Source organism: Lentinula edodes, assembly GCF_021015755.1.
Source record: "Lentinula edodes strain Le(Bin) 0899 ss11 chromosome Unknown C8R40scaffold_38, whole genome shotgun sequence".
Lineage (NCBI taxonomy): Eukaryota > Fungi > Basidiomycota > Agaricomycetes > Agaricales > Omphalotaceae > Lentinula > Lentinula edodes.
This window is the reverse complement of record NW_025764344.1, coordinates 220154-236982: the sequence shown is the minus strand read 5'-3', so window position 1 is coordinate 236982 and position 16829 is coordinate 220154. Positions and strand designations below refer to the sequence as shown.

Genomic DNA, 16829 nt, shown 5'->3' with positions numbered 1-16829 from the left:
CTCCACGATTTTTCTCCAGACGTGCATACGATGACCAGCGAAAACGAATTTCTCATTATGCACTCGGGAACCTAACACACGTTAGGAATGAAATGATAGAAGTGAATCGTCGTACATGATTGACAATAGAGTCGGGGCCGATCGATGCACTTTAGTTCCAGCAAAATGTGGACTACTGACTCTGGGGACAGTTAAAAGCTTGCTAAAATTAAGTTTTGTAGGACGTACCCGCTCTGCGTCGGTTCGCGACCGGCATCGGTGGAAACCACGTCCTATTTAGACACGGACAGTGCTGGTCCCAATCCTTCCGACGCCGCACAAAGTCGTTCGTCATCCCAATCTTCCATTCAATGCCCCAGTCGACATAGGCATAAATCCAGCCGAATCCATCCGAAGCTGAAATTGGTCGCCGAAGTCGTTGAACGTGGAGCTTCTGTAGTTTGTGAGTAGGCCGACGAGTCATCGTGCAGGGAGGAAGATGGAGAGCTGCAATAAGTGTCTAACGACTAAGCAAAAACCAAACGAACACATACAGGTGTCCGGCGACTAAGCAAGAACCAAATGAACACATACAGGTGTCCGGCGACTAAGCAAGAACCAAACGAACACACACATAGCTTGACCATTGTTACTTGGAATATTGGTCAAATAATTCGAGACTGAGAGAGATCCTGGGAATACGATATGGACCTTGTGAGCGCGATCCCGTATATTCAAAAGCCGGATGACAGAACAGGTAGGAATAGAAAGAGATGGGTGAACTCTTGAAAGCACATACCCCCGCATGTCCAGGCATTTTGTTGGAGGTGTCCGGAAGGAATACCGGGGCTGAGGCTGAGCAGCCACAGAACTCACCGGAGTTTCCCTGAAGAGACAAAATACGAGGAATTGGATATGAACGTTGATTTTGATCAAATATTTCAGGTTCCTTGAGACACGAATGGTAATGAGCAAATGAAGTCTCTATTCCGGAGCAAGCTTTTTACTTACAGCTGAGATTACCGTGTTAACGTGGAATATACTCGTCTAGGCTTCCGAATAAGGACTTCACCAAGACTCTATACGTCGGATTTGACATGAACTGAACTTAGTCAGATATTCTTGCCAGAAGATCGAAGTGACGATATGGAAGCATAGCGTTTTTAGGGAAAAAATTCGAGGTAGACAGAAGAGAGTCGGGGTTTCCTTGGTTGCCATATCGTAGATCGACGGTGGGAGTTGAACGGTGGAGGAGTGAACCGGAACGTAGCTTGCAGTGTTGGAATTGGGTGTATCGTCATACACAAACCAGGTCCAACTACCAGGATTCTCTGTCGTCCTTGGGTATGGCGGGCATGTGGAAGAGGTGTACTACAAGTAAACGTAGAGACTGAATCATCAAAAAGTGATTTATATGAACTCCTGCATAGTGCTGTTATTGAATTTGGTGACCACTTAGATCCAGATTCCATGATATATTGGGAATGAAGAAGCTGCTTTCAGCTCCTAGAATATTTTCAGACGTTGTACTTTGAGCTATGTGGTCTGAATTCCACCCAACTCAGAACGTCCCGCTCTTTGCATTTGCATGGCCTCAGGTTTCTCGAGAGTTTCTTGGACCCTAAAGCGGTTGTTGAGTCGCTTGGCTCGGATTTTGGTTGACGAGAGATCGAGAACGATTGAAATAAAATATTCAGGGTCAAGTTGAAGTAACTCACCTATCTCTCTTTCCACGAGACCGGTCCGAACTAAACCGGCTAAGTTCGATAAGTGGAATCCGAATTCGATACCATAGTCTTGGCAACTTTTTCTTCTCATCTCCTTGTGCTTCACCTTTTTGGCTGGCTCGTCTCGCAAACAACTTGAGGTGGAGCATTATAATACTGAAAGTCTCTTGCACACCCGTTTCACGCCCGGTTGAAACTGGATTGGACGCCGACAAATGGATAGAAAGTGTCGATATATAATTCAAATATACCCTGGCACGTCAGAACAAGTCTGCGACCAGTGGTGTAACCGGCACCGGCAGTACTTTAACAACTGACTACGAGTCGCGAGCTGGATATGGATCAGGCTCTTATAGTGGCTCGCCTTACACAGAGTTAGTATCCGATCCATATTCACATCATGATTTACAGGCTAATACTAAACCACCTTATAGAATTGGATCGATATACTCACCATATACTGGAACGACAGGATCACTTTACACAGCAACCGGCTTTTCGTACACTGGGTACGCTGTCTCTTTTCACCCTCTTTCCTTCGCTTTCTGACTGATTCGAAACACATCGCACGGGCTCGCCATATACCTTAACCACCACCACTTATCCTCAAAGCAGCACGTCTTCATCCTACTGGCCTACATCTCCTTCTCGCAGCGCGCTGAATTGTACGGCTGCGATGAGGAGAAGGACTGGTACCACAAGAAATTATTCATCCAGTGGAGGCAGCGGAAGTGGTAGCAACAGTGGTTATCAGCCTTTGTAGGAGACCAGCGGCAAAGACAATGATGCAAGTGAAAGCGGGAGCTATACACCACCTACGGGTTCTGATAACCAAACTTCAAGTGGACCTCTCAGTGGAACTAGAGACCGGATACGACGCATGTCCATTGTTCTAGATCTCGCTCATCGTCAGGGCATAGACCCACTTCCCTTCCTCAGGTCATCGTGCAGCAAAGTCAGCCCGCCAAGCCGTTTTAATCTGTCTACCTATGCCTACCGCACAATCTGCAACACTGGCAGCACCCATGATTATCGAATCCAGAAGGAGTCGTTTCCGTTCGCCAATTCTTCTTCGTGGCCGAAGCCACAGCTCTCGGTGCAGAATTCATTTACCTTCCTCACAAGGTATGATGCCTGTTGTTTGTCTGTTCTGCTGTTTGATCGGAGACTACGACCAAGTTCGGAGGGTGTCTCGGACTCACGAAAAATCTCCTTTCAACAGATCACTATTTATCGGAATTCCCTTCCAATCAACCTCCAATCCTCATACTTCGTTCATCAGCACCTCCGACATCTTCAACCTCAGAACAGCAAGAAATTCCACAAAAAAACCAGATGATACAACCTAAATGGCAGTGGCCTTCGTCCCCAGCCAATTGGTCATGAATGAAGATTCGACTTGCGCTCTGATGCGCAATAGCCGCTTGAATTTGTTCTTTTCTGTGATTATGGCTGAGCGAGTTTGGATTGGCGAAATGTCCCGGACGATATTGTCTTCAGGCTAGGTTCATATTTGTTACCCTTAGTCCTAGAAAGATTTGTATCTAGCTTCATATCCCTTTCCCAATTTAGTTTCAGATGCCATCATGTTGCAGTACTGTGACTATGAACTGCACAAAATAGTTGCTCGTCTCATCAGCTGAACGGCTGCTGAACTCTTACCTGATCGCATATGGTTGGAAGACTTCTGTCTTCGATTATCCTCAGTCATCTTCCTGATCTCGGGAAAATGTATGGACGTACAACACGATAAGTGAGCGACCGTGTTCTGCAACAGAATAGGCATTGCTTCAAAGCAAATCTCACGAGCCTCCACATAGCTTTTGAATGGACCTGACTGATTCCAGTCTCAAGCAAAGTGCGGTTCAGTGAACCGATTTCATGTATCTAGACGGTTCAAACGTTCAGCTTCATACTGCGTAGATTGAAATAATACATTATATCCTCTCGTGCACCATGGCGGTTGACAGGGGTCCGAAGGTTGTGAGTCAAGATTCAAACACTCGGCTTGAAGAGAATGCAACTAATGTTCAGCCACCTTTATAGCATCGTTCACATTTAAGGAGAGGGAAGACTTCGTTTATAAAAACGTCGGACCAACGATTTCATCGAAGTAATTATATAAACAGACTACCATTACTGAAATATTACAAAAGTGGACTCCAGAGTCTCAAAATTTGAACAGATAGAATGTTACGAATCATATGTGTAAAACGAGATAGAGAGTTAATTAGTCGATTACAATGGGAAATGCTGCAGGCCCAGTCGGGGCCCGGGAATGCAAGAAAGGAAAGGTTCCATTGCTCGGAGGGAATGGAAGAAAAACTGGCCCAGAACGAAACTGCCGCGGCCACTGCAACGGCTGACGATCGGTAGATGTATTACCGTCATCGACAATGGATTGGCAGGCATAGTTGGGAATTGGTGTAAAACGCCCCTGAACCGCGCGACAGCTGGGACAAGCGAAATTCATCCTCGCTTTGATATAGAGGTCTACTAATGTGACAAGGCATTCTTTGCAGCATGTATGTCCACAAGAAAGGCTGATTCAAATAATAAGTCCTTCGTATACCAAGCAGCAGTTTTGAAAGAATTACATGAAGGGTTGCAACATTACTTGCGTGCAACAAGGACATTCGCTGCGGACTTTCTCCGCCTCTTTGAAAGCTTTGATCTCATTCTTGGCGTCCTGAAAGTGGGTCAGAATATTCGGTAGTGAGCGATGTACAAAGATAACACACCTGAGCATCTTGTAGGGCAACTTTGAGATTCTCTTCAGAGCGAGCGAGCGCGTCTTTCAACTTCGCTTCTCGCGTAAATGCTCTGGTTAATCGTGCGGGTGAGGACTGTGTCCGTGAAGTAAGACACAGACACACTACCAGAGATGACGACGCTTACCTGCAGGCAAATTTCCGGTCCGACATTGTTGAGTCCACACGGGTCGTCCATCTAATTAAGCAGAGGGATCTTGAGTGTAGATATTACGGATGAGAAGAGAAATGGCACCTTGATCCTTGTGAATACTGAAGGGGACGAGGTATCCTTCGAATCAGAAAGACCCGGAACCTTCATAAAGGGAGGAGTATCAGGGATTACGATTGGATCTTCATAATCTAAAGCTGAAGATTCCATGCAAGTGGTCGAAGTCGATGCAACTAGAGGACTCTGGTGGCGGAAAGGACTGTTGGGTAACGATCGATTCTTATAACTTTTACCATAGGTAATGCGAGGACGAGGACGAAAAGGAGACGGTCCAGTAAGTTGATATTTGGATGCTCGATCTGGTGTTTGAGCACGAGATTTTTGGGTTACAGAAGTTGTCTTTGAGCGCATTCTAATGTCAGATGTGTCAGTAAGATACCACTCGGCAAGATCTGGAGGAATGAAACTGACGTAGAAAGATGCAAAGGGAAGATAACTCGACCAGCAGGCGGAGCAACCTTATTATATAGCGTGCCATGGATTCATTGAAAGTTTTGTCCTTTGTTGTTGGTTCATAGGAAGGCATGCCGCAGTGATTATGTAATGATAAACTCCTTTCATCGTCGCGTCAACGCGTCAACCTTCAACGAATCTTCAAAGGTCCTTTGTCTAGTGACGATCTTGCTGGGATATAGACTACGTAGCATATCGATGAAAATTTCCTTTTTGATACTTACAAAGCACCCATCCAACTTCATCTGAAGAACTCCCCTTCAACGCGCGCTCACATGATGTCTTCGTTAACAAAGGAAACAAAGGGTTTCGAACACGATGCAGAATACAACCACGAGATGTTTAATGAAACTCTCCGTCCCTTTATCCCTTTGTCTCTTTATAACTACATCTTTCTAGCTCTCGCTCTCTCAACCGCGCATCGTCCTTTTGGTACCAAGCCTTTGCATCAAAGAATGTGGTAGGCCAAATACTTGGATTGAGCTTGCCCCACTGACTGATAGGCTCAACAGGAGCATTGTTGCAAGTCCGAATACCAAGATTCCTTTCAAGGATTTGTTTCCTGGAGTCGTCGGAAGCCGGCGTCGTCTCACGATAGATCATGCTGCGTTGACAAACAAACTGAATGAGTCCAGCTTCTGTCGTACTACCATAAGTGTGGTTCGAGAGGAAGATCCCGGCGATAAGACACTCAAGCAACCGCTTGTGCTCTGCACCCTGGTCCCAATGGTCATAAGTGAACTCTCTCGGTCGGTGAAAAGTTCCCTGATTCTTTGTACAGATAGAGCAAGCACGATTGGATTTCACCCTCTTATTAGATAGCCAAGCAGGATATCTTCTTGCGGAAGGACCAAAGTGAGCTCGAAGTGATTCCTGCGAATCTGCGAATTCGTGCAACTGATTGAGTCTAGTTCCGTTAATATCTCAATGCAAGCGGCTCCTTCAGAGAATGAGAGGGTTGGCGTCACTGGTAGGAATGAAACTCTTCACCCACAGCTCATGACGTTTACATTTCTTTGTGCTCCTCTCCTGACCAGGTCAAAATAAGGCAAAGACGCATTCACTGCCTTCCACTTTCACTTCTGTATCTCTGGAGACAGCGAATAGCCCGAGTGTGGACAGTGAGATTCGTTCTATCTCATTATGCGTTGCGTATTGAATTCGATTTCAAAAAATTGAATGCTTCTCTGCATCGAACCAAGTGCATCCACCTCTCTGTCCACAAACAAGCTCAGATGAATCTGGTGAGTCAACGTTCCTTTCTCAGATTAGCATGTAATAATTCATTCACTGAATCGAACCAAGTACGCGATCCACGCCTCCGCCTACGATCTAGCTCAAATGAATATGGCAAGTTGATTGTCCTTTTCACGGAACATCGTGTAATATTTGAGGGGTTTAGGGATCACTCTCGACACCTTTGAGCGGCTGCAGTCAGAGTCTTCGTTGAAAGAAAGGGCAAACAATAATGGTAATGTCTTCGATTTCATGTTACCTATGTCCATTCCCACTCACTTTCTTGCTAGGTCCTCATAACGCGAAGCCTTCATCGCTCTCCTCCATGTCTTCATCCCCGGGCATAAACAGTGAGATATATCCTACTCCATTGATCTTTGCGTATTGACTAACTCGTGGATTAGAAGGTTCCTCTGCATTAATACCAGTCCAAGGTCCTCAACTCTACCCACGACAAAGTCCAACCATTGAATTTGGTGAGATGAGATCGTGAGTGAGTACTGTGTAATATTGACGAGTGATATAGGTCGGCATAGAGGTCGATATGAGACCCCAGCTTGCCCTCGATCATTCGTTGCACCTCAGACACGGTATTCAACTTCTGATATTAAATGTAAGCCTTGTTTCTTCGTTGCTGTATATCTACTAACTCAACACCGTAGCATTCCCGAAAGACAGACCTCGATGTAAGTCCAACCTCATACTTTTGCACTTTGCCTCGCTTATTGCCACTTATCTATCTTTTTCACAGACCGCCGAACATACAACAGGACTCTTTATCATTTGTCCAGTGACCGCACTCCGATGAAGGATAGAAATAGAAAGTTCAGCTACCGTAGAGCACCAGGCCCCTCTAGTAGAGGTGGGTATCACTTTTCCGATTAACACTTCGTACAGTCAAAGTATGTACATACATAGATCGTTCTAGTATTGTTTGCGGAGCTACGAGTTCTCTTCTGAGCCACATGAATGGTGAAGTTGGTAACACCTCCATTGATCTCTCACGGAAGTGGAATTCTCCTCCCATCTTTGTACTACGTACCTCGGCCTTGTTGACCTGGCGGTAGTATACCTTCTCCTTGCGGGTTGAGCTCGCTGCCGCCAGTGCCTCGAGACCGGCTGTTCCGCGTTTGGGACCACATCTTCGGATGGCGCCGTATATCTATCTATTTATCTATCCTATCTCATCTTTTTTGAGAGATTTTATCAACTCAGAGCGTGTACAGTGTGCCATTCACCCTTTGTTTCTTCTGCCCATGCTTTATTCTTGTTCTTTCCTTTGTTTCTTCAGCCAAGATATATAAGTGCAGATGGCATTGGTTGTACTTCTGCCAATATCCTGTTCCCCGCTATATTTGCACATCGCTTTCTAGAATCGATAACAAACATGACTAACACGGTAAGTATTCGTGGCTCTGCGACTTTTCGTGCTCATCACTCGTTTTCGCAGCCCATCGCCTCAACATTTTTTCGACTTGTCACTCCGTCACCTCCAGTCATTTATGCCAATCGACCTTTAGCTTCTGATGTCGTTCGAGTGCTAGAGGTCATGCAGGCGATGAGTCTTCATCTATGGAAAATACCGTCCTTCCAAATCCGCTATGCCATCGTGGAACCGGAGTGGACCCGAATTTGGACGTGGTTGATGGCTCTCCTTAAGCCACTCGACGATTTCGTACCGGCGTCACCCACCTCGAAGCAGCTTTCTCTTGCTACTACCAGTCGCTGCCTGAAAGAAGTCTTTTCTTTGTTGGAATCCATCGCATCTCCTACCCAGAGTACCCCCACCGAATTCAACGACTTCGTCATTAACATGATGAAACATCCCGAAGCATTGCCAGCATTCGCGAAAGTCTGGGTACTGTCTTTCACGAGACAGTGGTCGTTATCTGTGTATCACCCTGTAATGCAGTTTCTGATTGCGTTCCGTTGCACGATTGAGGATACTCCTTCCGACAACTCTTTTCATCTTGCTGTGAGGAACGCCTTTCCCGATTTCCAGCTACTGCCGACGTGGTCTAGTGCCATCGAGGACTTACTTGGACAGCAGGTGCCCTCTTACTCTTCTAATCCCGAACATCGGCTTGCGACAGCAAATCAAGGAATGGTTCTAGCAGCAACAACCTTGTTCTTGCCCCTTCCAAGACTCGATGGAATTCACATCATGCTCAAACAAATATTTATTCTATGGACCCAATGCCTCGACACACCCCGATCTTGTAACGCATATCTAGAGAATATTTGTTTCATGTCTGTCTATTGTCTCGCTAGGTTTTCTTCGAGACTTATCGTCACCGGCGGTCCAAACTGGATTGTGAAAGCCCTCGATGCTAAATTATTGCATCTGATGGTCAAGACATTGGTTTGGATGCAAATCGGGCCGCAGTCGAAATCAGAGTCATCGATGTTCCAAATTGTTGAGCAGTTTGTAAATGCGCTGCTCATCCATTCGGTCTATAAATCAGTTCAGAAACGAATCCGTCGTAATTTGAAGGGGGTACGATCTGAAAGTCTCGAAGGTCATCTGGGTTCCGGAAGTTTGTGGAGGCTGTGGGTTCATTTAACGCGTGCGGTTTGTTCACCAGACGCACGCTATGCCAGTGTCACCTCCTTTCGGAAAGCGTTAAAAGAAGTATGTTCAAACGAGAAAGTGAGTCTGCATTACTCGAGCATCAACTTGTGACATCTGACCTCCTTTATTTTCCTAGTGCCCTCATCAATATTGGGCGGGCAAACATTCACGTCTCTGTAGTGGCTGCCTGATCGCAATCTATTGTTCGAGGTCTTGCCAACGGCAAGACTGGAAAGCAGGGCATGGAAACATCTGTTCTGAGGCCAATCTTCAACGTTTAAGTGAGTTAGTCGTTCATTCACCGACCAATACTTCAACTGATATCTCCTTTCTAGCTCACCCCACGAACTTATATGACGATGCCCGCCCAATCATCGGTGATCTGGACCAGGTACAACTCATATTTCGAGGTCTCATCCAAGCTATAGAGTGCCGCGATGCAATTCGCCACTCCATTCGCACCCAAGGTCTTCACGCTTCGCGAATTGTAATTGAATTCAACCTGACCTGTTACCCTTGGACTTGGAAAGTCTCGCGTCTAGCTCAGACTTCTGCCAACTCACATCCGTTCCTCTCTCAGTTTGGTATTCGGCCTCACCACGATACAGTAGTTGCGGTCAAATGCCCTTGCAGTATGAACTTCACGAAATACGCCGCTCGTTCTATTCACCGCAAGGCTTTGCTGAAATCTTACCACGAGGGCAACAGACCTTCCAAAGATTGTTTGTTCCGTATGTTGGACGATATTCTCTGTCATTGAACATCTTCCTTTATCAGTCTTCTATATTCCATGTCGGTACTCTATCTCGGAAATGATATTATGTAAATGAATATATTTGATTGTATACTATCTCCGGTCCGAGTATCCGGTGATGCGTGCCTGAGGCTGTCGTGCACCTATTCTCGTACCACCTTGTCTATCCTCAATAGTCTCGAATACCCACTAGGTGCTAGCGACGAGCTCCCGGCGATTCAAATGGTGCCCAAGGGGTGAACAATGTGTAATTTATGGTTCGTGGCCAGCTACACATCAATCTCTACGTCGTTGTTTTTGGTATACCAGCGGGTCGATGAATGTCTGGTGAATGTGAAGAAGAAATTTTGCACTCAGAGCAGAGGAGTTGACTGCTTCGAGCCCATGCATTGCGCTCCTGTAGCAAATGTCCCAGTGTTTCAACTAGAGCTGCGGCCATCTGAGTCACAAACGAGTGAACAATCTTACGGTGAAGACGAATCTCATATACCTTGGATCCATAATCCAAATGATAAAGTGCCGGAGCCGGCACTTCCTTTGTTATAAAGTGCTCTGCTTTCCGACTTTCTTTCTTCAACTGACGTTCATTTCTATGGTTCATGTATTCGAGCAATACTCCATCATCTTCGCCAAAGTGAGTTTCGACGACTCAGAACAACTTAGAACGGAACTCTACTGTATATCTTCTAGTTGCCATTTCTATCCTCTCAGTGCCACTGATCTCCCAATAGAAAGTTCGACTGGTGTCTGCGTTGGATACCGACGATCAACGGGCGGAGATTCATAAACTACAAGTACAGCTTGTCCATCTAGGAACGCGACACAATATTCTTCTGCGAGCTTTGACCGAAGGCTCTCCATCCTTGCCACTCGAAATAGAACAAAGAGATCAGGCGATGTCGAAGTGCGAGTTGGAAAACTTGATCGGGCCATCGGTATGCACAATCCTCCTCTTATGACAATATCATTGACAGCAAAGACAGTGTGATCATTATGACGCTCGAAAGTTTGCGGTGGAAGTCATTCTATATGTACGTCCTTATGTCCCTCACTAAAATCATGAAGCCATATCGTCCCCAGGACCTTACACAAACGGTGCACTACTTGAAGGGGGTCTGTAAGGAACCATTGGCAAGTCCTGCAGACAATGACTCAGTGTGTAGTGGGTTTCTATGCCTTTCGGGGCGAGTTTTGATGACCTTATAGAACTACGCACGTGTTTCGACCAAGGTGGAGACAGAGTTGCAGAAATGCCGTGTCGACTACGCGAAACTCAGAGCAGTCAGTATATGTCTTCAATGGTCATAGTTCATTTTTTGAAAGTATGTGCAGGCATATGAGACTACTGTGGCCGACGTAGAGACAATTGCGAGCAAAATTCATACCTTAACTTCGTTAGGCAATGGCAGCCTTCAAGATTCACCGAGTATCCAATTACAACCTATAGAGGAGGATTCCGAGTCCAGTGTGGGTATAAACTACATCGCTATTCACACTCACACTCTCTGAAACAATGTCTAGGCAAAAAATGATTCAAAACAAGACCCCGATGGGAAGCTACAGCAGCTACCGGCGGATAAGAAGTACATTACTCAGCTCGAGAAGATAGTAGAAGGATACGACACTCGAGAGGATGGACGAGATGAGCTCGAAGTATGATCACATTCAATATTTGCTACCATTTCTCATTTGTAAATCACAGAACCGACTTTCCCTCGAATTCGATATCCTCCGTGAAGATATGAAGAATCTAGAGGTCAGTGCTTGAGTCATCCAGTTTGCCAATATTCAATCATTCAATGAATCACAGAAATCTCACCATGAACTCGAAACTGATCTGCAATCTCGAGAATCAGAACTACGACACTTGCGAAGTACTTTACTGGCAAGAGACGGCGAAGACAGCAATCTGAAGGTTGGAATTCTCTGTCTGTCGTCGCCTAATCCTTACTCTGGCCCAGAACCAAATCCAAGCGCTTCGTCAAAAACTTTCTAGTATGCGGGAAGAGAGGGTGTTGAAGGTAACCTATAGTTTTTTGATATTTCAGTCCTCCATGACCGTTTGACAGAGCCGATTCAATGAATTACAAAGTGCCTACGACGAACAATTTGTTTGAGCTTTTGTCTTGTTTGTCAAAGTCGGGCAAATAACTGATTTCATGATTGATTCAGGGTCAGCTCGAACAACTTCAACGAGCGTACAAAGATAAAGATGCAGAATGGAAAACCACTACTAGTACACTCCAGGTATGTAACACAGTGGTTATTGGGGAAAATGACCGACAATCTTGCTTGCAGTTGACAGAGTCTCGTTGCGCAGAGTTGACAGATGAACTGTCAGTTGCTTCGAGCCACGGAAAGGCAATGGAAAATCAAATTCTACAGTTACAATTAGAGTTAGCGCGTCTCCAAGCAGGTGGATTAACCCCCCCTGTGCAATCTAACATAGCTTGGACACCTACTCCAACTAGACGTCCTGTGACAGTACAATCGCAAACAGGGTATAATGTGCGTCTTGATTTTGTCAATAGATATCACCGTTATCATTGCGGCTTACCTTCTCCTCCATACTACAGTTTCCTTATTCCTTGCCTGGAGTTATCCCCAATTCTTCACCATTTGGAATGAGCATAGGTGCCGTAGACGTCAACAAAGCTTACAACAGTCCTACTATATGGGAAAATCCGCAAGAATTTCGGAGTCCACCCAGTAAATCATCTCAACACAAAGTACGTTCCTTTGATTCTGAATTTACTCTGTGAGTTCAATTTCAACGGGCAGGCTGGCTCGACTTCCCTGCAAGATTTACAACCGTCACACTCATCCGCTATCCCCGTCTCCCCGTCGCAAAATGAACTGACAGCGATACCCTTAGGGGGTCTGAAGAAAGCTCTTCGTCATGCTCCTGTTGCACATCATCTAGCCACTAGAAGAAAGTATGCTCTCACGTTTTTGCCCTCGGTAACTGCCCATCAATCTGTGTACATGACTCATTGAACTGACCTTTTTCGTTTATAGGCAGTAAATTCTCCCAGTAGAACTCGTTCGTCACCGTCCAGAGTATCCCTCAAAAGCAAAAATTCTAGATATGTTCGTCCCGCAAACTCATTTGCTCAGCATCTTACTGATTCGTCCCACGATAGTCTCAAGACATGTCGGACGAGGACAAGGAGGAAGAGCAAGATGATGCTGCAGCTGTCGAGACGGTCAGTCTCCCCCTTGAGTCAAAGTTATGTTATTAATCTTTTCAAATGATAGAGTGCGAACAAAGGAAAGGAAAAAGCTGCAAGTGATTCAAATGGGATCACTGGAGCCACTGGGGCTAAAAGCAATCGTCGTACGAACACTATACCTTCTAATGTAAGGTCTGAATCTTAAGGTTCGGGTCCTTCCTGATGAATTTCGTTGTTGTAGGTAAAGAAATCTCGGCCTGCAAACGACCCGCCTCAGCCAAGTCACGATTCTGATGGATCGGATGACCCGGACGACGACGACGACGATCAATCCGATGAACCAAGCGACGACGGCGGCAATGGCGGCGACAACGACAACGATCACGATAACGATAATGACAATGACGATGACGACGATGATCAGGAGAGCAACAAACGTGTAATTGCGACCAAGTGGAAATTGAAACATTTGGCCAAGCCATTTGATGTAAAAAACAACCTCAATGTAAGTTCCATCGGTAATGCATGGAAACTCGATCTGAAAGCCACCTAGAATATGACTCGAGATCTATATCAGAAGTCTTTGAATATCGAAGACAATCATGACGTCCTTCGCACACAATTTCCATCGACACCCGACGCCCGGCTCACAGCATATCTAAATGGCATGGATGCAGCAAAGCCCATGCTCGTCAACACGACACTTCACTGGCGAGGACTCACGATCCAGCAGATGCGGAAATCACATTGGAACAATGCGCTGCAGGAGATACTTTCGGAAGAAGCTGAAAGGATATTTTTGGCGCACAAGGATGGGCGGTTCGGAAAATCTCGAGTGAATTTTAGGGCCCTCTTCCAAGCAAGATTCAACAAGTTATACCGCTTAATTGAGAACTTCCGGTTTCTTCCCAATGAGACGCCAGTGCAGAGAGCAGACCAGATCACCGAGTCGAGCGAACGCCAGAGAGTGTCTACCAAGTCTTCAGGCCTTCGCCGCTGGGTGAATGCCTACATATCATTTCAATCAGTAGCCCATGTCTAACACCTATCCACAGAAACTTGATACTCGCCTGAAGATTGCGACTATTATGGTCCAATTCTGTCAGGATGGGGGCGATGAATCAGGAATAACATTTTGGTCATACGTCATTGATGCTCTATTGGTGTTGGGGGATGGTGGTATGTCGGACGAAGAAAGTGGCGACGAGGACGTGGTAATAGATGGGGTCAGCACCAAACAGGACGTGAAGAGAGTAAAGATCCTCTGGTTTCGACATGAAAGTTTTGCGCCAATATTTCAGCAGGTCGACGAGACGCCCAAAGTTGAACTGAAGATCTTTACCCAACAGGGACGATTATCTGTCAAGCGGATTCGTTCAAACGATGTTGTCGACAAGCGAGATCCACCCAAAGGCTTACCGCAAGACATATTCCGCCCAGAATACCTGGATGAATTGTTCCCTCACCAGAAAAAACAATTTCGAATCTTGACCAAGAAGCGGTTCCCGATTCCAGCCATGGATTAGCTGTAATCTTGTTTTAGGATGTATGTAATTGTCAATGTAATCACCTTGTCCAATCTATTCTTTTCTATATCTGATCTCTTGATCATGATCTGCGTCCGGTCTGCGCCAGCTCAATCACATGCCTACACCTTTCTTAAGGACGGGCCGGGGTAATCAAATGTTTGCCTTTATTGAAATTCTGCCTTTATTCTGAGCGACGCACTTTTTTCCTCCTCCACTTCAACGTTGCCATTGTAACTTGCTGCAACAATTCTTTCAAAACACGAAGGACATCATACAAACTCTCATTGTGTGCGCGCGGAAGTTGAAGGTGCAACCCGGGAAGAACGAGTCACATTGTCACATATTTAAACAAAGAGACTTAGGTTTCAAAGGGAAGCAAAGGTCCCAATGAGTGACCCTTTGCCTTATAAAAACTCGAATGAAATACTTTTCTGTGTCCACTGCACAGTCTTATCCTGTCGACGATGTACACCGGCTCAGATAGCAAATTGTTCAAAAGACCTCGTTCCGAAGAGGTCCTAGATTGCAGTGTAAGTTTTTCCCCAAATACAAGTGGACAAAAATCATCTCGTATATCGAAGGCCAAAGTTCGGGTGGTGCCAAGCTCTGCGAGCTCTCCACTCATCAGGCAGCAACAAGTGAGTTGCATTCTTCTACAGGTGACAAGTCAATTGAGCCAAACCTTTATAGGAAAGGATCAACGAGCTCGAACAGGAAGTTCAAGCCCTCAACGAAGAAGTGTCAGGCTTAACGGTTCGTATATCAGTTCAGTCTCTTTTTTAATCTTTTCTTCATCTTCCTTTCAGTACTGCGAAGATGTAGCTCTCGAACGCGCGAAGACCGAAGTAGCCCAACTGTATAAAAATTCGTTGAATTTTCAAGCCGAAATATTTCGCCTCAAAGCTCAGAATAATGCATTGAATGAAAGATTGACATTTATACAGGTCAACTGGTTATCGGCCCCGTATCGTAAGCTCTAACAATGCTCTTTGACAGACGAATGACGTTCAGAAACAAAAGACGGAAGTAGCTATCCAAACAGACATGCTTTACGTATGTAATAATCCATTGTACGCTACGCATTTTACACTTAGCGGCACAGTCGAGCATTCCAGCTGGTCGCCCGGAGCTTCACCATATTGCTACGCAGACGTCTCTTCCGCAACATACCGATATCGTGAGCCAAGTGCCACCCTATATCGTCTCAACTGAACCAATGTCTTCCTATCAAAAGACGGTGCGTAATCCCGATTTATATCTTTCACTAACCGCTACTTACTCGAAGACCATAGCTTGCTTTGGAATACCAACACGTAAGTTCCATAGTCACCGAATAGAATACGTTGAGCTGACGTAGAATCAGCCCTCAACTATTGCCGGCGCCTTTGACGAAGTAAGCTCAAGTGATGCTCATCTGGTTATATGTATCTCAAGTGGGTGAAGGGAATCTCAAGAGCACTCAGTCATGAGATGCGAAGTCTTGAATTGGACATTCCTCTGGCTGATACCAGTGTAGTGCGTCTCGTCATATGCTCAATGATTATGATCTGATGGGCTCCCCAGACACGTTCCAGGATGGTGGTCTCTCAAGCTGTATGGCATCTCAAGTTTTTGTTTGACGGAATCCTGACCATTTAACAGCAAAAGGACATCGCTGAAGAAGGCCCTTGGCTAGAAATCAATTCTCGGAGCTCTGTAGGTCCCTTGTATATTATGAGCCTTACTCTTACTGACATTCATGCACAGATTGTTCTCGTGGATTTGGTGCAATATCCTGTGGATGCGACGTCCAATCAACAGGCCTTGCTTTGGTTTCCAGATGCATTTGCATATGTGAATGTAGATTTGGGTGCGGAGTATCAGAACCTGGTCTCTACGTGGATTGACCTCGAGCGAACAACCCAATGGAGGACAAATCCGAAGGTGCGGCTCCCAACACTTAACCGTCCGTCGCTGCTAGCCGAGTGGGTAGACAAGAAACGGTATAAATCCAGGGCAAACGAACCGAACGTTGAGGATTGTGGTATCGATTTTGCTGAGAACGTGAAAAGTTGGTGGGCGTCTTTCCAGCCAGCGTGGAGACAGGGACCGACAGGAGAGAAATCGTCTTCGTTACACATAGGGTCTCATGAATGGAAGTCTATCGATAAGTTCGGATTGAATGGCTGGTTCGGAATTGTTGTATGTCTGAAATGGTGGGGCACAAATTTACAATATCGATCGGTCGAAGACAAGACTGAAGGGAAGAGTGACTGGTTAAAAATTGTTGGAGATGTTCGCCAGGTCATGGAGGCTTTAGTAAATCATCGTCGCGACAATCGAAATATTTCACACTGTAACTAGTAATTGTGATAAATTCTTTCAGGTTCGGGCTCAGGCTCGCCTTGACTCTCCTCTCGTTCCTCAATCCAATTTGTTGTAGAC

The 16829-nt window shown here is 45.7% G+C and overlaps 4 protein-coding genes across 4 annotated transcripts; 3 read left to right on the top strand and 1 right to left on the bottom strand.

The window, feature by feature from the left end:
- Positions 1–4299: 4299 nt before the first annotated feature.
- On the bottom strand, positions 4300–5039 carry C8R40DRAFT_1174734 (uncharacterized protein; the record flags this gene model as incomplete). The annotated part of the gene is made up of 4 exons (XM_046232227.1): positions 4300–4395; positions 4448–4552; positions 4605–4655; positions 4713–5039. The coding sequence occupies 4 exons, from the start codon at positions 5037–5039 to the stop codon at positions 4300–4302; spliced, it is 579 nt and encodes a 192-aa protein (XP_046082406.1).
- Positions 5040–5416: 377 nt separating this feature from the next.
- C8R40DRAFT_1174733 (uncharacterized protein) lies at positions 5417–9709 on the top strand (the record flags this gene model as incomplete). The annotated part of the gene is made up of 14 exons (XM_046232226.1): positions 5417–5601; positions 5654–5870; positions 5923–5996; positions 6053–6111; positions 6179–6262; positions 6668–6727; positions 6782–6853; positions 6904–6990; positions 7040–7063; positions 7129–7239; positions 7751–7776; positions 7828–9027; positions 9086–9230; positions 9285–9709. The coding sequence occupies 14 exons, from the start codon at positions 5417–5419 to the stop codon at positions 9707–9709; spliced, it is 2769 nt and encodes a 922-aa protein (XP_046082405.1).
- A 586-nt stretch (positions 9710–10295) lies between these two features.
- On the top strand, positions 10296–14402 carry C8R40DRAFT_1174732 (uncharacterized protein; the record flags this gene model as incomplete). The annotated part of the gene is made up of 21 exons (XM_046232225.1): positions 10296–10337; positions 10435–10638; positions 10687–10734; positions 10769–10858; positions 10910–10984; positions 11036–11170; positions 11225–11356; positions 11406–11459; positions 11514–11618; positions 11665–11724; positions 11773–11814; positions 11876–11950; positions 12002–12211; positions 12280–12432; positions 12485–12664; positions 12722–12793; positions 12847–12909; positions 12962–13063; positions 13118–13381; positions 13430–13876; positions 13932–14402. The coding sequence occupies 21 exons, from the start codon at positions 10296–10298 to the stop codon at positions 14400–14402; spliced, it is 3024 nt and encodes a 1007-aa protein (XP_046082404.1).
- Positions 14403–14869: 467 nt separating this feature from the next.
- C8R40DRAFT_1174731 (uncharacterized protein) lies at positions 14870–16827 on the top strand (the record flags this gene model as incomplete). Its single annotated transcript, XM_046232224.1, has 13 exons — positions 14870–14935; positions 14987–15043; positions 15096–15158; positions 15212–15349; positions 15402–15458; positions 15508–15642; positions 15698–15718; positions 15769–15798; positions 15840–15920; positions 15969–15998; positions 16047–16100; positions 16152–16703; positions 16771–16827. The coding sequence occupies 13 exons, from the start codon at positions 14870–14872 to the stop codon at positions 16825–16827; spliced, it is 1341 nt and encodes a 446-aa protein (XP_046082403.1).
- Between the last annotated feature and the right edge of the window lie 2 nt (positions 16828–16829).